Source organism: Apus apus, chromosome 8, assembly GCF_020740795.1.
Source record: "Apus apus isolate bApuApu2 chromosome 8, bApuApu2.pri.cur, whole genome shotgun sequence".
NCBI lineage: Eukaryota > Metazoa > Chordata > Aves > Apodiformes > Apodidae > Apus > Apus apus.
In genome coordinates, this window is record NC_067289.1 from 24,850,259 (window position 1) to 24,876,507 (window position 26,249).

Genomic DNA, 26,249 nt, shown 5'->3' on the forward strand with positions numbered 1-26,249 from the left:
AAGATGTTCTGATTTTTTTAATACATGTTAAACTTCAGTTGTCTGCTGGGAAGTCCAGGGGCACCATGTTAGGGCAGAGCTGGGAACAGTTGGATGTTGCCCCAGGGCTGGAAGAAGCCCAAAGAGGAGTGTTGTGCTCTGATAGATGCCTGGGGCAGTTTTCAGTTCTATCCCCAGTATTGCCAGAAGTTTTCCAGCACAGTCAAGAATAACTGACCCCAGAGCAGACTACACAACATGTGGGAAATGTCTTAAAATGTCTTACAAAGGCTGCAACGTTTGCATTTGGAAGCTGGAGACTTCATTACCAGACCACAGCGATGCTTCTCTCCTCCTTCCAGGTGGCAGCTAGGTGTCACCTATGTGCCTTGGCTCAGTGCTAGCAGCTGCTCTGTGTTCCAAGGAAAACCAGCTTTCTTGCTTACTGCCACGAAGCTGCACTGCCCCTCCAGCCCGGGAACCCTGGTCCCCCTGAACATACATCTCCACCCCCCTGTGAACCTGAAGACAAGAGCCATGAGATGCCTGAGGAGCTTGAACCAGCTCAGCTGTGAAAAATAGCACTGAAGAGACTTCTGTACTGCACTTCCCCCCACCAGAACGCTCTCTGTATGGATGGAAAATCTTCAAATATTCTAGAGTTTCACAGAGGAAATTACAAAGTTAGTGGCAACCTTAAAGTTCAGCATCTGAAACTCAAAGAGAATGTCTGTATGCTTAGAGGTAAAGAAGAGCTCAGCCACCTTGTGAAACTGAGGCTTTTTTATATTTAAATTGACTCTGAGATGGATACAGTTTGGGTTCTGTGGTTCAGGAATCAGAAACTCGGCTGCACTTAAAAGCAGAAATTACATTCTTTGTTACTTACATTTTCACTTTGGATTCCAAGGGCTGTAAGTTGATATTATATTTTTCAATATTATTTTCTTCATCCATGGCAAGCTGATGACTACGGAAAAGAGAAGAAAATGGGTTTAGTGCATCTCAGCATGATGCTTTTGTAGTAACTGCCAAATAATTCTGAAATTTTGACAAGTACATACAAGAGCTGCTCAATAGAGGGTGTTGCTGTCTTTGGAGGAAGGCATCTGGGTCCCTTTCTCCAGCCCCATTTGGCTGTTAACAAAAAGCACCAATTTGGATCCATTTTCCAGATCAGAGCCTACCTGAGCCCTTGCACTCAACCTGCCACATGCCACAGCTCCAGAGACAGGCACACCCAGCAAAGAAGCTGCTGCAAATAAAAAAAACCCCATCAAACACTGGCCAATATAACAGATATTCCTGCTAAATTAACTCTCAATCCCTGGGGCTACGTCAGAAAAGCTGGAGAGTAAAAATGAAAAGTAACAATGGCAACGTCGGTAGCAAATAAATTACATCAGCAAAAGCCATACAGGAATGGGAAGAAAAAAAGTCTTTGTAATAAATGATGACCAGGGAATTGGTGCTGCAAGCCAATCACTCTGAGAAAGCAATTTGAAAATGCTGGAAGATAAAAATCAAAGGTCTGAGGACGCTGCTTGGGACGGGACTAGCAACATGAATGAAAGGTCTCAGCATGAAAAGGTGAAAGATTAGACCCCAACCTGTGGAGTTATTTTGAGACTTTACTGGACACTGAATTACATCATTCAATCAGCAGTTTTCAGAAATTATCCTCCTGCAACTAAGAATAAGAATCGTTTATGGGAGAGGTGCAAAATCTTGACTATTTAGTGTATTACCAAGGGAGAAACAGTCTACAACAAAGAGAGCATCCCACAGAAAAGGCTTGTTGCCTAAGAAAAGCCATTTCATTTCACCACATGTGAGAACCTGCAGAAATTGCATATTTTTACCTCTGAAGCAAGTCTTTGCCATTATTGACCTGTTCCAAGGTGTGCTGCAGCCTTCTGAGGTCTTCCTGCAAAGTGAGAAAGAAAATACAATCACATTTCAATGTGTTTATGGGAAGCCTTTGGTTGACATTGGACATTTCCCCTCAACCTCAAGATGTTGTGAACCAACCATGAAGCAAAACAGTCCCTTGGGTGATATCTATGGGCTTTTTTTAAATTTAGAGAAACCAATCACACAATCACAGAATGTCAGGGGTTGGAAAGGACCTCTGAAGATCATCTAGTCCAACCTCCCTGCCAGAACAGGATCAAAAACTAGGGCAAATCACTCAGAAAGGCATGCAGACAGGTCTTGAAAGTCTCCAGAGAAGGAGACTCCACAACCTCTCTGGGCAGCCTGTCCCAGGGCTGTCACTCTCACAGGAAAGAAGGTCTTCCTCATGTTGAGGTGGAACTTCCTGTAATCGAGTTTGAATCCATTGCCCCTCATCTTATCACAGGGCACAAGTGAAAAGATAAATACATTTATTAGTATGTCCAGCACATGTTTGAAAGACCTGCAGACCTGAAAAAAAATAATTAAAAAAAAATAGAGCAAAAGAGGAGAGCATTATTTTGTGCCTTAGGTGTGTGACTGCTTTGATTTGAGAGGAGAGGGGCTTGGTAAGAGGCAAGTGAGCATCAGCTCATACCATCAGGCACTTCTCTTTGTTCTGCAATCAAACAGCATTCAGTCTCATAATTAAGAGTCACTGCCTAAGATTTACAGCTCAATGCCTTTACCAGGGTATTTGCATCAGATCCCATTTCAACAGCAGAGATGTCACAAGTTTATTAGCTGGGGATCCCTGCATCCATGCTAATGGCCTGGGAAAAATCTACCCACCATGTTCAGCACAGAGATGTGGCTTAAAAAACACAGTTGTATCTGGCTGGCAGGGTTTTGTTGCTCTAAAGGGGTGGGAGCTGAGGGGTGCAAGAGAACCTGGTTGCAATGAAGCAGGTGCTCCAGGGGATGCAATTCCTGGGCTGAGCTTTCCACACCTCACAGGGCACAATCCCCCCAAGTGCCCTGGCATCACTGGGACTCACATGCACAGAGCACACATGCCCAATCTCTTTATAAGATTCCCAGGAAGGCTAAGAACATTACACAGGCAAAACAAGGATGTTTTTATCATGTCCATCTGACCTGACCTGGGGATGAATCCAAGATTTTTGGTCCAATAAGACTATGGCAGTCTCCAGGCACACAACAGACCAGCCAATTCCACTTTCTGCTTTCCCAGATAAACCCAGTTTTGTGAAACAGAGAGTTTTAACCTGTTGCTTTTTAATCCTGTACAAAATTCTAGCCTGTTCATCACAAAACAAGACCACAGTTGATAGCTGGTTTACTCCCAACACAGCTTTCATTTCTGGAAGGACCATCACTGCAAAATATATTTTATGCATACACTAGATCTGTCAAGCTGACAAGTCAGAGGTTTCCCCAGTCTTTGCCCCTGGGGTCTCTCATTGTAGCACCATTTTGTGGCCATGATCTGGCTGATAAAAGGCTGCCCACTGCTCCACAGCTATTGGAATTGATCCAGATGGGAAACCCTTTTATTTTTTGCCTTTTTTTTTTTCCCCGTGTGCTGAGGAACATCCTCCTCTGGCATATTAAAACCAAGCAACTTTCAAAACTGTTTTCCTTGAAGCACTGTTCAGTTCAGAGAGAACCTTTTCTTCTCCCTTCTTCTTCCACTGGCCATTTTCCCAGCGTACCCTGGAGCTAGGTACAGTAATTTAGAATGTGAAAACAATTTGCAATTGACTTTATATATAGCTCTGGGTGACAAAACCCGCACGAATTACATCAATCATTTCTTGTGTTTGACATCATTTTCCATTAACCTCAGGGCGAAGACCAAACAAAAAAAAACAACCCACAAAAGTAAAATCCCAAATTGGTTGTGACATTTTTGACTATTCAGTCTTTCCATTAACCATCTCAAGCCAGTCTTCATAAGAGCTGTGATATAAAGCAAGTACAGAGGGGGCACAGCAATGTTTGCATAATTGGGACGAGAAGGAGACATAAAATCGATACTAATTTCAGTTTTGCATCATTAACCATGAAGTATTGATTATTGCTCCTTGGAACAGAATTGATGAAGCCAGCCCTGCTGCAGGAAGGGACTGGGGTGCTTTGCCCTCAGCCCTGCCATGGTGGCTGATGGGTGCAGGGATGGTCAGGATGCTGCTCCTCCAGCCCACTGCCCCAGGAGATCCATCTCCCCGTGTACACCAGCAGTGACCCAGCTGCGAGCTCCAACTTCAGAAAATGAAACTGGAAGAGATCCATGCTTCTGTTGGAACACATGGTGAATTATGGTGCCTCTATAAAGCTGGCTGTGATGTAAACATACTGGCAAACATGCTGCAGATTCTCCTACTTCCACTGGACACTGACCTTAACAGCACCAGGTAGCTATAGAGACCTACAGAACCTTAAGAGAGGAAAAGCAATAAAAACGTGAAGTGTGAGACCAAATAAAGTGTCTCTTTCTGCTCTTTACCATGTACAGTCTATGCATTAATTATTTTCAGCCTGTAGATCTGTACTTTCATGCTATTGCAATGATTTAACTATGGGCAGGAAAGCCTGTAACCATACATGGCAGAAAGGACCAAGGGGGTCAACAGAGTCTGGAGACCTTTGCCAGGGAGAAGTCTGCTCAAAAGAGCCATCTGAAGCTGGCTCCCAGTGCACTCCACACATTTTAACAACCTGGCTTGGCTTTGCTGTCAGTGTTTAGTTAAAAGCAAAAATGCCCTGGGTCCTTCTGCCTTTTTCCCTGCAAATCAACTGGGTTTGGCTCCATACAGCCCAAGGACAGGCTCAGGGTGTGCACATCCAGTGGGATGGTTTGTAGCCTCACCCAGCTGCCTGAAGCAGTTTTCAGGGTCTTTTTTTATTGAATGGAGGGACCCAGAGGTTGTTGTAGACTCTGGCCCTTGTTTGGGCTTGCACTGAAATGTCAACTCCCGTTCATCCAGTCATGGAGGTGATGACAGCCACCAGATTCAGGGCCATCAAGGCTGACTGAAAAGCAGGAGAGTAGAAGTACAAAACAACCCAAATGCACTACTCCCTGAAGTCCTTTTCAAGAAGTCTGTTTCAAAAACCAGTGACTAGAACAAATTCTAAGGAAAGAGAAGAAATCTGCAGATGCTAGATCATACCTAGATACATGTTTACTTCTTTTTTGTTGCTGTACCCAAGAATACCCATTCAGGTCAGTTGAGCTATTTATACCAGTGGGTTTAGACTAGCACAGAGAAATCAGAGCAGAGGCCACATATTAAAAATTAATTTTAAAAATCCTTTTTGGACATGTGTGCTACTGTTTGAATATCCCTGCCTAAAAGCTCTGTCAGTTGCTGCCAACTGAATATACCACAGTGCTTCCCAAGGGGTCAGGGAGGTGGAGATCAGAAGAGAAAGCTTCAATTTCAGTAGAACTGCAGCCCCAAAACAACAGTAAAATAGATTTGGTGTCCCATTTTATAATTGTGAGTGCAGCAGTTACTCGAACACACCAGCTTTGGGCAGTTCTCTCTTCCATTGATGTTTTTCCAAATCTTAATAAAAATTTTGTTGAATGGTGATTGTCTGTTATGCAGGAAAACAGAAAACACATTTATGTGCATTTCTTCCTCTCCTTACTCTGCAAGACACCTGACAAAACACAACAGTGACAGTTTGAGACCCTCTTGACATAGAAAGCCCTACATTGGAGAGGCATGGGTGGAACAGGAGACCACTTCAACATGGGCTGCTGGTGGGTACAGGCAGGATGCTGGGCAGGGCCTAGAGCTCCAGCCCCCACTGCTGTTTGGAAACATCTCTGAAGATGCCTACGGCTTTCCCAGCCACTCCTGCCAGCCACCATGGTAGCCCAGCTCATCCTTCCAGAGCTGCAAATTCAAAGGCAATGGGAGGAGTTCTCCTCCCCAGGCCTGTGCCAAACACATCCCTCCCTTCCTGGCACAGCCTCCAGAGCACTGCCATCTCACTCCAAAGCCAGACATGCCTTGATGCCTGCTGCCTTGGAGACCAGAAGCCATGCAGGACTCATTCTCTGATCAAAGCCACCTGATGCCTCTTTCTGTCACCTATCGGAAAGCCAACTCATGGGCTTAAGCCTTCTCCCCTCCTGCCATTTTCCAGAGGTGGTCATTGGAGGCAGATGCAGGGTGATGGACAGAGCTGTCTCTGTCGCTGCTCCCCTCTCCCAGTCCATGGTGCCAGCCTGGGACAGCACACATGGTGCCAAACCACCCTGAGCACCAGCTCTGCTCCATGGACCCTTCCCATTGCAGTACTGCAACAGCCTCAGCTGCTTTTCCAGCATCCCAACTGCCCTCATTCCATCTCCAACGCTGCTCTGGGCTGCCTACACCCAGGGACACTGTTATCTAGATTTTTAAGACTTTGTTTCTCATTGAACAGAGGATTCCACCCCAGACTCTTTGTGTGTCTGTGAAACACCTTGAGGTCTATTAATTTTATCTTATTATTTCTTTTTCCATTGTATTTATTCCCCTTTCTGGTTTGCCCTGTTTTCCCAGGGCAGCCCACAGCCCCTGTGTTAAATGATGTGGAATCCACACTTCAGTCTGACAAGGCCTGTCAACTGGGGTGTTAATTAAGCCTCTCAGCAGGATGCAAGGATTCTAAAGAAGACAGGAAGATCAGGAGCCTTTGCAGGGAAGGCTTTTGCTCACTACTATTTTGGGCACAAATTCATGTCAGCATGGAGGGGTTGGTCCCATGGGAAACACACTGGATTACATGAACAGTCCCTGTAAGCTTCTGATCCCTCTCAGTGTACAACAGGGGAAGTGTGTCCAAAGCAGCATCTCTGGTGGCATCTGTGTGCCCAGAATGGGGGTACAGCAGAGGTACAAGGAGCTCTAGGGATGTGTTTGCATCCCATTTTGAGGGCTGGAATATAAAAGCTACTACTGTGCCCTGAACACACAGAGCATTCCATGAAGTTGGAAATTAAATGTCAGGTGGTGACAACTGCTTGGTATCTGGGGGTTTCTGAAGCTGGAACCAGATGGTGGGTTGTAGGTACAGCCTTGGTCCTTTCACTGGAAGCCTAAAAAGGCAGAGAAGGACAAGCTGCAGCACAGCAGCCAGTTTACTGCTGTGCCATGTTTTCCAGAGTTTTACTCATTACTGCTTAAAATTCCCAGGGGCTGCATTTGCTGCCTGTTTCACAAGACACTTTCATCACTTAATAGATGAATTAGTAATATTTTCATTTTCTTCATGGAAAGCCCTTCCTCCCTTTTTATACCCTTGGGACATAATATCTAATTGTTTCCCTTCTCAATCTTGTAAAACATGCCATGCTCTCTTCTCACTCATCATTTAAATCAAAACAGGACTCGATACAAAATGTCACTGGCCAAGTGTGAGCCCAGCATAGGGAACAAAAGCAGCAAGTCTTGGCCTCCATACATTTGAACTGAGCTCATGCCTAATCCCTTTGCTACCATCCTGGCTCTGTAAGGATGCCCAGGATGGCTGATCTATTAACTCTTCTGCTAAGAGGGTGCAAAGGGCCAGAAGGGGAATGCAGCAATGCTGGTGATGTTTCCCAGGGGATGAGAGCACTCACAGGATGACCTGTGGAGCTCTTCTCCACTTTCCACCATATCAATAAATTGTTTTCTTTTCCTTCCCTCAGCTCTGCCCTCAGGAAGAGTAATCTATCTCTCCATGGCTACCCAACATTATTTTGTAGTTACAGCAGCTCTGGAAACCTTGCACAAGGATGAATCCCATTAAAAAGCCGAGTTAGATTCCTTTTTAAAAGCCTCTTCTTTCTGATGCTGTCAGTGTGGTCAGGGCTTTCAGCAGCACCACTTCTGCCTCAAAATACCCAAGCTTTTAACTTCTGCCTGGGGAAGCAGCTAGAGAGAGTGAAGCCTCTTGACATCTTGGCTTCTCAACTTCTGAAACGACAGCCAGTCTGAACAGTTAGCAAAAGGTCTGGAAGAGAAAAAGTGCTGTAGGAGACTCAGCAAAGGAAGTGTTTCATAGGTTAGAATTCAAGGGGATAAAAACCCCACAACACACACACACATATACACACACACTGGGATTCAAGAGGCAATTTCTCATTGAAATCCAGACATTTTTGGAGTCAGATGTAGCAGCCACCCAACAAGTGGCAGCAGGTACTAAAGGACTCACTCACAGGATGAGGAGAATCTAAAACCTTATCTAGGATTTGAATGCCATTTGCCTGGGACCTGTAGTGGCAGTGCAAGACCTGGTGTAAGCCACCACAGCTCCACCAAAGTAGAGAATGTGTGTTACATGTTGTCCATCAGATGTTGTCTTTGCTACACCAGAGCTGGTCTAGATCACAACCAACATGCTGTAGGAAATGCTGATTTTTTTCAAAAGCAAGTTTCCAAAGCAAAGAAAACCAACAATTTTGACATTCCAAATGCCACGACGTACACTGTTAGAGCAACCAGCCTTCCCTGCAAACCCTGAGTAGTAAAAGGCAGCCCCAAAATCCCAACAGGGCACGTCCAGTTCTGGAAGAGCCATGAAGATAATGGAGCCAGAGCCTACCAGGGCTGACCTCCCGTGGACACTGCGTTGCAGAAGATGTTTCAGATGAAATGAGGTTTTTCAACCGACTGTTGGTTCATGTGGAATGGTACTTTGATCTTCAAGAAATGGAAGGAAATGACAACCCTGGAGTTGTGCTTTGTCTGTGGCACAAAAGCTGCAACTTGGAGAGAACAGCATCAGCCAGACTGCGTGGGGATTGGTAGGGGAATGTTTTTATAGAGAAGAGACATGTCCATCCTCAGCTGTCACCAACAGTCCAAGTAAAGTAATTTACCATTAATGTACCTTTCTTCTGAAGGGCTGCAAAATTCTGCTTGCTAAAAATACACCACAGCTTTGGTCTAATGGTGACTTTACAAAGACTACAAATCTGCACCCAGCCTGCCCTACTAGAAGATACTCACACCTTCCACCTCCCTCTAAGGTTTTCAGAGTTGAGTTCAGACTAATTTCGAGAAAAAAATATTAATTTTGAGAAAAATATGAGGAGATTGCAACCAAGCCAGCATGGATTTCAGCATGCCAGGAAGGGGAAAAATCTGACATGACAGATCCATCTTCTGAACTCCCAGTGGAGCCTTTTTTTCCCCCAGAAAAAGGAAGCAGCTCTTTTTATAGCTCGGGAGCCAATTACTTCTAATGACAACAACAGATGACTGTTTTAAAACTGAAAAGAAATATATTAATCCAATTTTCAGCTTTTCAGCATGTGGCACTGTCTGCTAATTTTCACAAGAGAGAAGACTGATTAACTACTTTAGGACTCAGAGTATTACAGTGAAAAACTAATAAACACACATCGACTACAGAAACTTTTCTTCACTTTTGGCATTTCTGAAAGTCCTATTTAGGCTGAGCAATGTGTATTTGATCCATAAGCAAGAGGTGTTTTTTAGAAGCATGCACAGGCCTGTGTTACACTGCATCACAGCTGCACCTGCACAGGAGTCCCCAAGCCATCAACTTCCCAGCCACCACCTTGGCTTGAACAATGCAAGGATTTAACACCAGGATGCTCCAACAGTGCAGAGATGGGAACACACCCCCCTGGGCAGGACAGGTGTCCCCATGTCAGAACAGGGAGGACAGAGGAGAAGCAGAAACATTAACCAGCTCGAAGCCATGAGGAGGGTGGATGGGAATGCACAGAGGAGGCTGCCATGGAAGGTGGCTCAGTGTGGCCTGGCTCATCAAGCCCTTCCACGCTTTGTTCTTGGTCACAGCACCAAGCAACAACCCTGGCTCCCAGAAGGTGCCACCAGCTCCCAGCCAGCCCAAATGCACAGGCCACCATGCTTTGTTCCTATTTTCAGTGCAATGAGACACTGTCATAATCATTGTCGCATCTTCAAGGCACATAAGTAAGAGGTGCCAGCACAGCCTGCAGCCACATGAAATCCATGGTTGAGGACCCCAGAGAGGATCAGCCACATCTGAAAATTTTAGGTTCAGAGAAAAATAGTTGCAGTCCCAGGAACACTCTTTTCTCTTATGATGAACTATGCACCGAGCAGTTTTGATTAGGGTCTTAATCTTTATGTACATTGTAATTTCCACAAAACACTCTTGTGTTTGTCTTCCACATGAGAAATAGCTTTTCCATGCTGATAGTAATGAAACTGCTCACTCATTCTGAAGCTTATAACTATGCCAGCACCAAGAAACCAGCAATCCACTTATTAATGTGCCCACTGAGCTGTGCTTGCTAGAGTCAGGAGGCAGGAGTTATGTCAGTCTCCATCCCTGCACTACCTTCCTTTCCATCCCTGCCATCTCTTGATCTTGCAATATGGTATTTTCTAATACAAATGGAAAATGTTTTATATTTAGTAGCCAGAAGTTGCTCAACCATTCAGATCATTACAGCTGCAGGAACAGAGGAACAACCTTCCAACGCCAGATCCCTCCAAAGGACATCCCCCTGCATCCAGCCCAGACAATGTTCCTCATTGTCCACTTCAGATGTCACCTCCCAGAAGTTCAGCAGCAACAAAGGACTTGCATTGTTCTGTGCAGATCTAACTTCCATAAAGTTTCCTCAGCACTCTCAAGAACTAAATCTGCATCACACCTATTTTCAGTGTGGGCATAATTATGCTGAGACGCATGCACAGGTCAAGTGAATAAGTAGGGATATTTGCAAAAGGGCTTCCTAGGCTGAAGCAAATGCCTTTGCTTGGATCCTGACAGCCTTTCAGGATTGAGCTAAGAGCACCACCCACCCACCCAATCATCCATCCCTCCCTACCACCCCGCCAGACCTGAGCTGTAAGCCAGGCAGCCAACGCAGGCTCCCCATCAGCTTCTGATCTTGCACCAGCCCCCAGCTCCAATTAAAAACCTCTCACAAAATGAATCCATTTAAATTAACAGGATTTTTCTTTTCCTTTTGTCTTCTCTTCAGTCTCCAGCTTGCTGCACATGAGATGGATAGTAGATTTATCAAGGTGAGGACCCCATATTGGCAGATTCATCACGACCTGTATGAGGCTTCATATGCAAAGAGATTTCTTTTTAAGCTCCTTCAAAGACAGATTGTTTACACCCTGCTAATTCACCCCAACACAACTGGAAACAGCCACAGTGCCACTTAAGAGGGGGATCACAGCAGAAATTCCTCTAACTTTTTGTAGCACTGCTGGGGACCACTATATAATGGTACTGAGCTAATTAGACGAGTCATCAAGATGTTCCCTTGGCAAATCTTGCAGGTGAAATAATCCAATCTTCTACACCCTGCCTTCCCAGTTAATCTCTTGATAAGAGTCATTAACACAATTGTTCAGTCTACTGTAGTCCCTTTATAAAGTGCATATAATTTACAAGCCCATTAAAAAGATGGCCATGGATTAGTCCCAGAGGGAAATTGCTAAACCCTGCAGTTGTGGGCTGAGCACATTAGCTTTAGCTCTGGGAATCCTGGAGGCAAAAAAAAAAATAATAATCACATGACTTGACAGGTTTCAGAGCAAAACCCACCTGATTTTCTGCATAAAAATTAAAGAAAATTGCAAATTGTGGGATACCCTGTTCAGCAGCTGAGCAACCATGCAGACTTGTTTCTTTTGTGAACGTCAAGGGAAAAAAACAAGTGCTACAAGAGCACAAAAGGTATCCGAAATTCTTTCCTTTAAAAAGCTAGGATTTAGGTACTTTACAGCTTATGCTACATTTCTGTTGCTGTTCAGCATTCAGGTTATTTCCATTTTGCAATCTGGAGGATACTGAGCATTGGTGTTTTGACAGCAGAAAGAGTGAAGGTGCTGGACCTTGCAGGAACATAATGAAACAGACGTTTGCTGCTTTTCTGTAGTTATGCTTCTTTGGATCAACTAATCCAGCAGGTAAGAGCTTCCAACACTATCACCTTCAGGAGGCCTCACTTTCAGCCAGGGAAGCAGTTAAGAGATTGCTTCAAAAAAGCAGCAGAATATTCTGGCTTGGTCTGTGCTTCTCCAAATGCTATGCAGGTCTTAAACAGAACACTCCAGGTAGACTTCACAGACATGAATACTGTGAAATATTTCCCACAACAGAACCATGGTTCTGCCTGGGGTCTCTAGGACAGACACAGCTCAAGTGTGATTTTTTCATAAAAGAAAAAGCACTCAGGTCCTCTTAGCTTTCAGTAAAATTCAGTTATTTTGGCACTTTGGAGATTGCAAAACAGGATTTCTGGAGTTTATTTACTTTCCCAATGTAAAAGGCTTTTTGGTTCCTGTGTTTCCAGCCCTTCCTCATGCTTCAGCAGCATTTCACCTCCCAGAGTGTTCTCAGTTTGTTTGGTTGGTTTTTTTACCTTTCAAAAAACAATAAAGCATCCAGGAAATTTAGAAAATTAAAAAACAAAAAAAACAAACCAGCAAATATTTCTAATTTGTAGAAGAACCTCCCTCATATTTTTACTCCAGCTGCTGAGAGGCTTGAAAACAACACACTAAAGCTGACAGCACTTGCCAAGAAAAGTCTTTGAGAAGCAAACCTGAGGAACCTGTGGCATGTAGGAAGCAGAGGCTGTGTCACCAAGCTTTTAGTGAAGGTGTGCATCCCAGAGTCCAAGCATGACAACCTCCTGTCCATGCTGGAGCCCTTTGGAGCCCAAGGACAGGACTAGCTTTGGCCACCCTGGACCAGGGCAGATGGAGCAGAGGCTGGAAGTGGTGATGGGCAGAAGTGGCAAACTCTTTTCCAACTCTAGTCTTGAATCCATTTGGAAAAGTTTATCTATTTGGAACTTATTTTAAATGAGGCCTCTTGGATCTGAGCTCCATTTTGAGGCTAAGGTTGAGCCTTTTGGGTTATTTATGCTTCCCAAGCCAGAAGCACAACACTACTGAGGTCAGAGGTTGGTTTGAGCTTCTCTTCCTCCTCAGAGCTGTCTGACATCAGCAAGATGCCTGCAACTCCAAAAATGTTTAATGACAAGCACATGCAGGAGTCACCTTGCTAACCTGGAGGGAAATAAAATCACACTCCCAAGGTTTATATTCTGGGCAAAGTGACAGCAATGGCAGATGTAAAGGAGGAGGGATCTGTGGTGGTGTCTGTTAGGTTCAGAGGTTGCTCTTGTCTCAGCTCCTGAGGAGTTGAATCTAATTTCTCATAGATTGCAGCTATCTAAGAAGATGTTTTAATTGAAGGCAGTTGCTTAGCAACCACGTCCCATGTGCTGTAGTGATGCTTCTCACCTGGAGCAGACAAACGTCAGGACAGCACTTTGCAAAGCTGATTAGTGGCTACAAGGAGCTGCAAGAGCTTTTCCACAAGTTGTGCTTCTAACCCGCTGCCCATCAGCAGGGAAAACCCAGAGGAGCTCATTTGCAGGTTAGAAGAGCTCTCTTGTCCTCTTGCCCAGCACACACATCCATCTGCTTCTCACAACTGGAGCTTCTCAAGAGGGAGGTGGCACTGGCAGGGCTCGGCTGACTCAAAAGATCTCACTGCAGCTGAACAGGTACTGATGAACCACAAGAGCACTTGCAATCACACCCAGATGTTTTTCTGAGCAAGCCTGTGAGTCTTTGAAAAGCATCAGAAAAAGCACCTTTCCAGGCCAGAGAGAAAGAGATTTCCTCCTGCCTTTGGCCACTGGGCATTGCTGTGCAGACACTGCTGCAACACCAGCCCTTCCCAGCTGTGTGAGACCTGGTTGCTGCTGCTCCTGCTGCCTTCCTGGCAAACAACATCAAGCACTTGAATAGCTTAATGTTGCAAAAAGAGCTGAAGGTGAATGGTTCCTGGAAAGATGGAGAACTATGTGCTGGGCAAGCCCCAGAACAGGGTTTTCAAAGCAAGTTTAACTTGCCCAGCTTGGATTTGAACACCTGACTGCCTCAAACATCCCAGTTCAGCAAAACCCTTTTGCTCCATCTGCACTTGAACACCTTGGATTTTTCATGTGAAACAGGACTTGGAGAAATACATCGATTTGCTGTGTAGGATTAGGATGAACTTGAGCATGAGCCAGAGGTCTTTCTTGGTGGTACATGTACCAAGCCTTTGCTAGGAGAAGGAAAGTCTGGGCTTTTGACTGTCCCTGGCTGAGTTGCACCAACCTTCAGCTGGTGTTGCAGGAGCTATAAAATGTGTTTCCCTTGCCAAGTACCCTTGAGACTCTTTGATACAGCATCTCCAGATCACAGCACAACCATGAGGATACACATCAGGGCTTTTTCACTCTTCTAGTATCACCCCAAAGTATGGAGCCAAAGACATCCTTACCAGAGCTTGGCTGCAGCTACTGAGCTATTTGCTGAAGTCCATCTCCTGAGGGGCTCTTACTGTTATGTAGCCAAAGAACTCACCAGCCTGGACCACAGAGATCTTGTCCCAAATGTATTCTTCTTCTGCAGGATGAATCACATTGAATCATTGGTTTTAAACAACACGAATCAATTAAACATAAGCCAGAGTTTTTCTTTTCCATTTAACCTTCCGTAATCTCTTAAGTAACTCTCCATTCTTTGTTATTATTCCTTGGCTTAGATCTTAATTCTCATCTCAACAACTGGAGATTCTAGTCTCAAACCAGGACACAGAGTTAATGAACAGTTGAGAACTGAGGGACAGGACAGTTTTCTATACACCTGATGCTAGGTAAGTGAAGCGCAGAAGAGCAACTTAAGCTAGTTCCAGTTTGGAATCCTGCTCCTCTCATGACCACAGGGTCATAATACTTTATATAAGGATGTCACTATTTTATGGTTAAAAGAAAGGTAAAATCATATTTGGAGAAATCTGTCCTTGAGGAGAAAACAGAAACAGCCAAAGGAAATTATTTCCCTCCTCAAAAATAAGATCCCCTAAAGCTGTCATGGTTTTGAGCTGGATACTGCTAGCAAGATATTCAGACACTGACACTGTTAGTTTCCTAAGTAAAACTGACAGTTAAACCACTGCACATCCTTGGAGCATCCCAAGTCTCCTGTGGGGAGGTTGGAAGTGTGGTGGGACACCCTGGTGTGACCTGTGGCAATGGCTGCATTACCAAGCAGTGGGCTGGAACAGGAGCAGATCTGCACAGCAAAGCCAATGGTCTGATGAGCAGTGGGGGTTACCAACAACCTGGTCCTACACCCACCCATCAGTGGCTCCCTGCTTAACTCCAGCCAGGACAAATACAGCTTGTGCCATGCAAGAGGTTCTGAGTCCAAGCACAATAAACAAGGGCAGCTGGGAAATTTGAGGAAAAGAATACTGGGAAATTTCAAAGACACTCTCCTGATCCAAACTGAAATGCTAATAGAGAGAAAGGCACTGGTGCCAAGCTGATGTCCTGTTAGTCTTACATAGGTAGGGGACTTTGGGACACAATATTCTTAAAATCAACACGTAGCACTTGGAACTGAAATAATAAATACTTTTACCTTGGTGGTAGCACTGCAAAGTCAAAGCAGAGCCATGGCATTATTTCCAGGGTTTATTAGCTCTTCAGTTATTACATTCCCTTGTTTCCTTGGCTCACCCTCCCACCAGCTGCCTTATTTGCTGTGTGAAACCCTCAGTATTAACCACAATACAGGTTCTTAATGTTTAATGTGAGGCTGATAGAATCCTGCAGCATCCAGCAGAGCCTTTGAATAAAGGCACCCCTATAAAAAACTTAAATGCAAACAAAAAAGCAGCATGTGAAACCCTATGATAGAAGCTGCTCGCATTCAATCTCAGAAAGCAAAGAGCTACAGTTCATATGAATAATTCAAAAACAGCCTCAGACAAATGATCCCAGGTCTGTAAGGAAATGCTAAAACCTCTGGAGTCTGCAGCTCTTTTTATAACAGCCTGGTTCATGCTGAATGCTGTTTTCTCTGGGGTTATTTTTTTTACTTAAATTTTTTCCTTACATATATATATATATATAAGCACCACCAGTCAGACAGAATGTTCAGATAACATGTACAGCAGACCCCAGAGAAATATTCTAATTTTATATTCACTTCTGCCTTGTAAATTTTTCATTAACGTGGATCATGCGATGGAGTAAAAATTAAAAATTGGCAAATTAGTTTCCATTTGTTTATGTTAATTATTTAGCATTCTCCCTTTTTATTAAAAAAACACAGAGGGAGATTAGTCTTGTTCTGACGAGCTGTGCTTGCTCCCTAGACAGCACCCAAATTAGCATTGCTATGGCTACTTCTGTGCAACATCTCCACTGCCCAGACCTGCCTGAGACACTGTGACATATGCTGGATTTCTAAATTGCAGATATGCCTTTGGATATTTTTCAACCACGCTTTGAAAAACAGGCTGTTGGGTCTTTCCTTATAGATGATGAAGTCAACAATTGTTTCCAAGACCCTTCCATGAATACAGCTGCAGCTCCTGAGCACTCATAACCTCCTCCACCACCCCAAGGACCCTCCAAGCCAGTGGGAGTTCTACCTCCAAATTAAGGCAGTCATTCCGCATTGATGCCAGGTTTCAGAGAGATGGGGTCACCTCTGGTTTAATATCTGCTGACAGATTTAAATACAGAGAGAAAGATCTAAGCACTAAGTGCCACCAGAGCACACGGAGCAAGGACCTGCTGGATAACCTGCCACAGGCGCCCTAGGCAATGCACATCAGCCCCACTTGTGTGTTCAGAAATACTTCTCCATTATGGGTTTTAAAAGGTTTCTTGTTTTTCTCTGTAAGAAATCTCTCCTTAGGAAGCAACAACTATGTCTACTCCCTGTGCAAGAGCAGTGGGATGGATGTTTTGCAGGTAGCTATGGGTCTGGCCATGCGTTGGGTTCAAGTTCATGTATCACAGTGACAAGGCACTTGGGTTGCTCAGCCTCCTCCATGCACATCCCCACACTACCATGGCTGGGGGTACCAGCAGGGTTTATTCAGCCCATTGAGCTGCACTGGTTGTCTACCCCAGATCCTGGAGGGGAGAGCCAAACATACTGTCCTCCAAAAATTTTTCCACAATGTATTAGGAACCATTCATTTACTGAAAGGGTTGTCAGGCCCTGGCTGAGGCTGCCCAGGGCAGGGGTGGAGTCCCCTTCCCTGGAGGGGTTTCAAAGCTGTGTAGATGTGGTTTTGAGGGATATGGGTCAGTGGTGGCCTTTGCAGGGCTGGGTTCATGGTTGGACTCAATGATTTTAAGTCTTTTCCAAGCAAAACAGTCCAGTGATTCCAAGTTACCTACTCACAACATATTCATCCTGTCCTAGGTGATTTGCCCAGACACCAACCAGAAACATCCCATTCTGTGGGTGCTGAGGTTCATCATGTTCCATCACCATCTCCTCAGCTGCTCAGACACTTCCCACCCAGCCCACAGAGCTTTCTTTCATCAAACCCATCAGCAGTAGCCAACCCAAGCTCCGCATGCAGAGATGACGCATCTACCTCAAAAGGCCTTTGGGCACCAAGAAACACATCCTGCATGGCCACTCCTCAGCTCTGCTATTTGCTACATGCTGAGTTTTTACACACAGAATCAGAGAAAATGTTAAAAAAGCACAGTCTGCCAAGAAAGTGAGTAACCATGAAGATAGTGCAATTCCGGCACATGAAAGGTCACCTTCGGTTAGAGAAGAAGTCCAAAAACATTCCCATGCATATTCCTAATCCCTTGGGATGTAAGAAATCAGAGCTGCAAGCTGTATATCTGCTACAGAGGCTGCAGATCAATTCATGATATCAGCCAATTAAAAAGAACAAATAGCAAATGGAAGCCCTGCCATGTTTACAATGCCAAGTCTTTCTCTTCCCAAATATCCCAGCTCTTCAGGAGAGAGCTTCTCCTGACGAATTAGGATGAGAAGAGAGAACAAAAGACAAATCCTGAAGCCCAAAACACAACAGAAAAAAGTTCTGTCAGAAAGCATTTCTGGCATCTAATTTGAACTTGACATATAAGAATATTGATTAAAAACATTTTTCTGAGCCTTTAATTCCATTACTTCTAGGACTTGTCCCTGACATCTGTACAAGCTCCATCTTAATCCAGTTACTGTGGGTGGATCCTCAAGTTAAACAAGATTGCTGCTGCTTTTCAAAAGAAGAAATCAGAGCGTGTTCCTTCCTCTGGCTGTGTCAGGCAGCCTGGACTTGGAGAAACAGCCAGAGTCATTTCAAGAGTCTCTGCCACCTGGAAGCACAGGTACCAGGGAGGGCACGGCTCTGTGCAGCGCTGGAGGAGGTTTATTGGAGCAGAGATTCACCCCTTTCCCCAAGGTGAAAGATCTGGCCCTCTCACTAGGGATACGTATGAGAAGACATTCTCATTCTGTCCGTTTATCCAAGTTAGTTTTGCTGCATAGCAAGTATTAATATAACTAGCCCTGCAAAAGGCACTGCAACTCTGGATTGCAGTTTTCTTCATGGGGAAAAGCAGAAGCCCGTTTTTATTAAACAATTCATCGAAAACAAGTTTCCTCCCTTGACCTACACTTTGCAAAAATACAACAGATTTAAGTTATCAGAGGAATCAACGCCCAAGTGTGAGTTTAAATCAATGGTTTATGCTCCACCTTACACAGCAAGTCACAGGGATTAAGTTACTTGTGTCCGTGGGGCTCCAGGGCCCTCAGTGTGTCACCAATGAGGGCTGCTCACCCTTGCTCCCCAAGGGGCTGGGAGGGCCCTGCCCAGAAGTAAATCCTAAATTTCATGGTATGACAAATTGGGAATGCTCCTCTGAAACCTCAATTAAGTGAAAAGAGAAGAGGGAATGGAAAAAACCTCAAACCTCAACGATTTTCAAGCACAGTTCTGCAGACAGTGTGCATCCATGCAGGAACGCCATGTATTTAAAACTACAAACGAAAAGCAACTGCTGAGTAAAATTCATTTTAGTGGAAACACCAGCACCCCTTCCAGGAGTTTAATCCTGGTGGGATGAGACGAGAAGTTGTTGCAGAGGAGTGGGGATTTACATCAACCCCACAGCAAGGGGGTCCTTCCCTGCAGCGCTGTGCTGGGGCACAGAACTGTGCAGATCCTTGCAAAGACCACAGACCTCCCCACCTCTCCTGCTGTGATGGCACCATCAGCTCTTCCACCCAAGTTGGAGGCTTTCTAACTTGTCACATGCTTTGCACCAGGATAATTATGAGCACACAGGCTCTCAGAGTTATGTTCATTATTTCAGTCATGTTCCTTAAAAAAATCCCATCACCTATGATCAAGCACCTGTGAGTCCACCCCAGATCCCTACAACTCCCAAATCTCTTGGCCAAACTCTCTGTGACAGACTTGCATGTCCAGTAAAGTGGACAAAAACAGGGCTGTGAGCCAAAGAGCCCACAAACATCCTTCCAGCTGGAAACAAGCAGCCCATCTCTGCCCTCTTTGAAACTAATCAAGTTCCAAAATATTTTAAATTGGGGGGGAAAAACCAACCAAACAAAAAAGGATTTCTCACATACAACAGTAACAAACCCAAGAACATTGATGGCTGGGACACTGCAAAGGTCTTCAGAGCAGATTTGAAAATCATTTTTCCTCCCCCTCATTTTTAAATTATTATTATTTTTTTGCATCATAATGAGGAAGGTGAACTTCCATTTAACTAGAAACATCTTCATCCAAATTAAGTTTTGTGCTAATTTAGATTTCTTCACCAGGAAGCAGATGCATTCAGAAGACAGATGTAATTTATAAACTGTAGCAGCCAGCTTTGCAAAGTAAAAAAAAATGTGGATTTAAATAGTTTCAACAAGCATTTTGAGTGCACGTGGCTTGCCTTCACTCTGGACCGGTGTGAGAGTCCAGAGAGCAGGCTCTCTTCTCTTCAATACTATGGAGAAAGGAAAAGTCTCCTAAACTTAAATGCTTTGGGGTTCTTGGATCAGACCTTTGCCAGTAACATTTCTATTCATTACAGCAGGAATTTCACCTGCTGGAAGTGACACTTGGGCCACACGGGCAGAAACCCTTGCTTTCTGCTGGATGGTGGAGCTGGAACCTTGTAAGAACAAGCAACAAAGAGCTTCAGCATCATCATTCTGTTGAAATTATGTACATATTTGGGACCCATACTCAAATTACTAGAATCAACACTAATTCCCAAAACAAATTCACGGTTTCTTGTAACTCCAGAAACCGGGTTGTCATGGCGAATATTTATGAGGTTGATAAAACAACCTTATGGGATGTGTTCTCATTCAGACTCGTGTGAGGCACAATAGGAATTTCTGGGTTTTCATACAAACTGGTCTGTTGAAAAAGGTTTCCACAGCCCCAGCAGCTCCTGCCCAGGTCCACTCCCTCTACGTCTCCACAGCAACAATTCATCATAATCTCAGCTCTTCTGGGCATCGCTGCCTTTCCCAGAAACCAGTCCTGCTACTCACCCCTTTAGTCTGGAGGATGTGTCTGCACATCAGGGGGAATCAATCTAAAATACTGCTGGATACCTCTCATGAGCACCAGAGGTGACAGCTACTTGTACCACGGCTTTTGAACTTGAGGGACCTTGGCTTCACGAGTTGGTTGACTCAGCATATGCCTGAGCCAGCATCACTGCAGTGAAGGAGGTTTTACAACAGTTTTCTCAGCACACCAGTAAAACTCCAAATATCAGCTCCATGCTTTAAATAAGAATTTTAATAATTTATCATTTAGATTACCAGAGCTGCTTTATCTTTGCTTTCCTGAGCACACTGACACTGAACAAGCCATCTAAACAATTTCATTCTTTATATTTACAGTTACAACTCCCAACAGGAAAACTCATTCTTGTTCTTTGAACACTCTATTCAGTCTTTTCACTTATTAAAATTAACAGTCACATGGACCTGAAGTGTCTAACCTCTAAAAATCTGAACCTCTCTCCCTGCCTCAAGAGATAGTCAGTACCTTCACTAACCCCAAGCCCTCAGCAGCCACAGGAAACTTTTCCCCTTTTTCTAGAAAGTCATGGAAGGACAAAAGCTTCCAATGAAATAGGTAGCACCTTGGCCAGTGATTTGACAGTAAACAAGTCTTGAAATAGCAACAAATTAATTTCCAAAGCTTGCTGCCACCGCACCAACCAGAGATAAAACTCCTAAGTGGTAATTAGGTGCATTCATTGACCTAATCTGGAAATGCTCGTGGCAGGGAGGTTGGAACCTGATGATCTTTAAGGTCCCTTCCAACCTCCACCATTTTATGATTGTGTGAAGTAAAAACCTTCCCACAACCTGCCATGTTGAGAAGTGGAATGAATTTGATTTTGCTTAGGAAAATGGAATTTCTGTACAGTCAGAAGATGAGAGCAATGTAAAGCAAATGGAAGGAAAACTACCCATGAGATCCCAGCAGGGCAAGTCAAGATTCAGGAGCAGTTTAAGCACGATGGGGAAAGGCAGCCTGATTTGTCACCAGATCTGTATCAGCCTGGTTGAGCCACTAAGACAATAAAATTCCTACTGGTATCATCACATACTCCTGCAGGATTCTTTTCCTTCCCTCAGAGAGGGAAAGGGTCCAACAAACATCTTGCAATGGTCTCTTGATTTTTGGATTTCATGTCCAAGCACAACATATTTGTACTTCATCTGTGCAGGGACCATGCATGTATCCATACCTGCACACACATCTACACCTAGAAAGCCAAAAAGCTCCCCAAAAAAAGTCTTTGTTCAGGTCTGAATTCTGCCCCACCAATGAATTATTCTTTTTCATGCCACAAAACACTGTTCCAGAAACTGCAAAGGCTGTCTATGGATTTGCATTTTTCCTATCGTTTTAGTGTCAGGAAAGAGATTTGCACCAACAGATTAGCCCTGAAAGACAGAAAATAAGAACAAATATTTTAAAAGAAATGTAGAGCTTAGCCTCACAGCTTGCTCGAGGCAGAAGCTGAAGTGTCCTCAGAAGCTTTTGGTACCTGGCAGTGTGATTCTTCATTTTGATCTCCATCTTGTCTCCTGATTAGACCAACAATGATTTTTATTTCAGGTTCTCATAAGCTGCCTTGCTACAGGGGCTACTCAAGGGCCTGGACTTATGGCTCAGCTACATGGTCCTCATAGAAGGAAAGTCACGGCCCAAAGGGGCTGCAGATGTTGTCATCCTTTGGGCTCAGAGAAACAAATTCACACTCCACGTGGAAACAGCCAAACTTTTTCCTCCCCTTCCCCAGATATTCTCTTTTGTTCATTCCTCTGTGTCACCCCAGACAAGAGTATCAGGGTTGAAGCAGCTGAAAGGCCCCACACTGCTTGGTCATGGTACCCTATTCATGCTCATGCACCTCTTTATGCCATATCAAACTGCAAGATGCTAAAATAGAGCATTTTTCTTATTAACATAGAAAATTTTCAATTTATTTGTTAACACACACGTTTGGAAACAATGTCAAGAGAAAAAAGTGGCTCAGGAAAGACTACTATTTGTGCTGTCATTTTTCTAGCTATGTAGGTGCATAGCAGCAAGGAAATCCCAGTGACATTTTTAGCACACCTAGCATAAATCAGTGTGCTTAGTAGATTCACCAGTCCCAGGAGCAGGAAAGAAAATAAGTTGTTTCTTCTGTGATCTTCAAATAAATCCACCCATACAGGCCTCATTTGAGCAAGAGGAGGGAAGGGAAAAATCCTCTGGGAGAAAGCAAGTCTGAAAGTTCCTGTTTGGCAAGTGCTGAAATGCAGCTTGGGGTCTGAAAAGCTCCTATTGCACAGCAGCAGGTGCTGGAACTGTAGATATTTATGGGTTTAGACACTGTCAATCAGATACAGCCACGGGGGTTTTGTTGGTTTTGCTTTGCTTGATTAAAAAGACAGAAATTGCACATTGTGTTCAGATTTTTTCTGTCCCATTTCACCTCTGAGCTTCGAGTCTAAATAAAGAAATGAAGACAGATTCACTAGGGCTGGTAAGACACCAAATTCTCTCCTGGAAGCCCTGAGCCAGCAGCTCCAGATACCTCCAACCTCGCCCACCCAGCACGTGCTGAGGTCTTCTGCAGGGCTTCCTCCCCAGTCTCCCATCCTCACAGACTTTTCCATCCATGCCTTTTTGTTTGTTTGGGCAGGACTCATGGAGCTATTGAGATGACAGGACCAGACATACTGAGGATTCAGAGGCTTTGAGGAAGTCCCAGAACATCTCTTCTGAAGTCACACCAGCCATGACATCACTTCTATGGCTGCTCCATCCTGAAAAGCTTGAAAAGCTCTTCAACCTCCAAGCTCTCCTACCATAGCAAACAATTCCCAACCTCAACACTCACATTTCTACAATAATGTAGAAGTGAAACCTGCCAGAGGGCCACTCACATATATTTTTTATATAAATGTAATTTGAGATGCAAGTAGAGAGCTATGAAAAAAACCCAACAAACTCAAACTGGCTCTGTGGGAGTCCCCAGTCTGACAAGACTAAGTATTTGAAGATTTTAAACAGGTTACAGCTTTTCCTTAGAGATAAAATTGCACTTGCTGCTGCTCAGCTGAATAGGAAATAACCCCAGCTGAGACACACTGGGGAAGTCTGACTCTTCAAACCTGGAGCAAAACCTGTCCTTTGGACCCTCTGGCTTCCTGCAGCATCCTGTCTTGGCCCACTGAATTCCCTTCCTGTGGAATGTACATGTGACTTCACGAACCTGCAGCTACTGCAGTCAGGTGTGGTCAGTCTGGGATGACTATGAGGCAGTACTGGCTCGATTTGGTTTGATTCTGCCCTCCTCACTGGAGGGCTGTGACTGCATTGTTGCAAATCAGATGTGCAGATGGGGCCTTTTCATACTGCCAGTTTCCTGAAAACAACATTCTTAGGAAGCTTTAAAAGGCAGAGCCAACAGGACAGGAAATTAAGGGCCCCATCTCCAAACATCACAAGATCAGATAATAAAAGAAGGGGGGGGGGAAATCATCCAATCCCAGTGTTCACAAACAAAAGCTCTGCACATACTAAGCAGCCCCAGATGGCATCACTCAGGAAAGGTAAAACCAGGCCACTCATTTTAACACCAAGGTTTGTCACCTTTTCAAAGCTGAGGATCTGGACCTCATCCATGGGTCCCATTCCCAACCTGAACAATGGCATGGGAGCTGTTCTGGGAATAAAACTGCCCTCTTTGCACTTGCTGGAGCTACTAGTAAAGGTCAGTGCCTCCCTCTTCCTGCCCCAGGCCACACCAACTCTGTGAATAATATTTTCCCTGAGGGCCACCAGAAGACCATGGTGGACATACTCTCTGAGCAACAGGCAGGAGAAAGGCAATAAGCATGTCCCCAGTTTAATATATCCTTGTAAATACCTTCAACTTCTTTCCCTATGTGATGGGGATCAGCAGAAAGACACCTGAGGACCATTAGAAAAATCAAGCAGGCAGAACACATAACCTCCATTTCCAGTAATAAGCCCATTAACTTGTGCTCCAAGAGAAGCCTGGCTGGTCAATAAGAAGAGAGGCTTAAGTTTTTGTCTGTACAAAGCTGGAGAGTCCAGGGGACATTTAGGTGGATTTGTTTCAAGATACCCTGTGCAGCTGGGACTGTCATTTCCTTTGTCTTGTGAGATGCAGCCCAGCAGCAGCTTGCACACTGTGATAATGGTAGCTGGAGTTTTTGGATGGCTTTAAAAACCCCCAAAACCCCCCCACACCACTGTTCAGTCCCTGTAAACCCCCAGGGGCAGGATCATGAGGGCTGGCTCTTTCTTATAGTAGAAAATACCAACAGAATCTTGTTCTAGAGCTCCACAGCCTCCCTTTCTGCAAACTAAACAAAAATGCTGCAATAATGAGTTGGGGTAAAACAAAACCCAAACATGGAGAGACAGGAAAACCCTTTTCCTTACACTACTGGTATCACTGCACAGGTGTCTCTGCCATGAAGGATATGGTGAACTCTGCCTGTGTGTTCCCAAGAGCAAAACTGACTATGACTGAACCCAGAAACACGAGATGCCAGGAAGAGCCCAGCAAACCCCTTCAGCCTCCCTCCACCTAAGTGGTAGAAAGGGCAAGAACTCAATTCACCAGAAGTTGGAAATTTTCTGTCACCAAAAAGCAAGCTAAAGCCCTTAGGTTCACACATGAGAGAACCTGCCTGATTAGCTCTCTGCTTTTCAAGGTGCTTTTCTAGTGTCTCCAGTTTTTAACCTTAGCCCATTACACCAAAAGGTCTTTCACAGCTGAGCCTGCAAGTGAAACATCCCATTTTCACCAAGTTTAATGCTACAAGAATGTAAGAAATACCAGCATCACAACACAGAGCCACTGCCAAGCTACAGAAGGTCACAGAAGTGAACTTTATTGGTTGAAAAGCTGAAGAAAAGGTCGAACAGTCACAAAGAGTCACATCCCTACAGGTTTGGTTGGTGTGTGTGAGAATGGTGGGGTGAGGGTGGAAGCTATAGTCAAATGTTATATAAATGTTAAGTTGAAGATGCTGCCTTAGTGCTACAGTTGGATCTCTGGAAACTGCAGTATTAACAGGATATATCTGTCAAAATCTAGAGATTCAGGTTTTTTTCAAAAAGCAAATGTTGGCACTGGGTGTTCATCTGTTCCATTTATCATGGGTTGCTGAAAGCAGAAAAGGTCAAATCGCTACTTCTACAGAAAACTCTTTACAAGTGGATAAACTTTGGCCATGGGAAGGAAAGGTCAGATCAACAAAGCTGTGTAATGGCTCAGAGCCAGCCAAGGCTCAGCCTTTGGAGCACTGCAGAGATCATTTGGGTGCTGGGGCAGTTTCAGGCATCCCCGAGCATCTGGGAATGGGAGGACTTAGGCTTCCTGGAGAGGGGAATATGAATTGTTGGGCTCCTCTACGAGCACAGCCAAGTTCATCTCTTCACCAAGAAAAGGCAACTTTGACCAGGATGAAATATTTTTCTAAATTTGTTTAGTGATGGAACATCAAAACTACCAATAGGAAGCATTGCTCTCATCAGTCAAGGTTCCAGTCCAAATCATTATGGAATCTTTCAAATGTATCACTTTCAGAACAGAATGCAAGAAGCTATTAAAATATTTTAGTCTTGATTACGAACAGCAGCTTCTCCAGTTAGATGCCTGGAGGAAATCCAAGACATTTTTCAAGGAGGTGTCCTTTCCTACTCAAGAAACAAGAAACCCAAACCCTTCAACAAAGAGCAAGGTTTTGCTCAGATGATTTGTTTCAGCTTAAAGCCCACACAACAGGACTAAATGAACTTGCTACAATGCTACGTGATACAGGAAAAGCCTTGTCCTTCTGCAGGATTGGCCACTGGGAAACAGCTACTGGGAGAAGGAAGCACATTGATACAAGAGCAGAGAACTTAATTATCACTAAATTTAGCAGAGAGTCAGTAAAAGCTATGGAGAAAGT

At 44.3% G+C, this 26,249-nt stretch overlaps 1 protein-coding gene across 3 annotated transcripts in view; it reads right to left on the reverse strand.

The window, feature by feature from the left end:
* The window catches only part of SCHIP1 (schwannomin interacting protein 1), a 146,765-nt gene that overhangs the window by 103,053 nt on the left and 17,463 nt on the right, over positions 1-26,249 (reverse strand). The window contains exons 2-3 of one of the 3 annotated variants that reach the window (XM_051626452.1): positions 1,842-1,906; positions 869-949 (exon numbers count right to left, since the gene is read on the reverse strand). In XM_051626452.1, the coding sequence (XP_051482412.1) occupies positions 869-949; positions 1,842-1,906 (146 nt within the window). Of the gene's footprint in view, positions 1-868; positions 950-1,043; positions 1,070-1,589; positions 1,645-1,841; positions 1,907-26,249 lie in introns of those variants that run through there. The other 2 variants (XM_051626453.1, XM_051626454.1) reach the window with 2 other exon arrangements.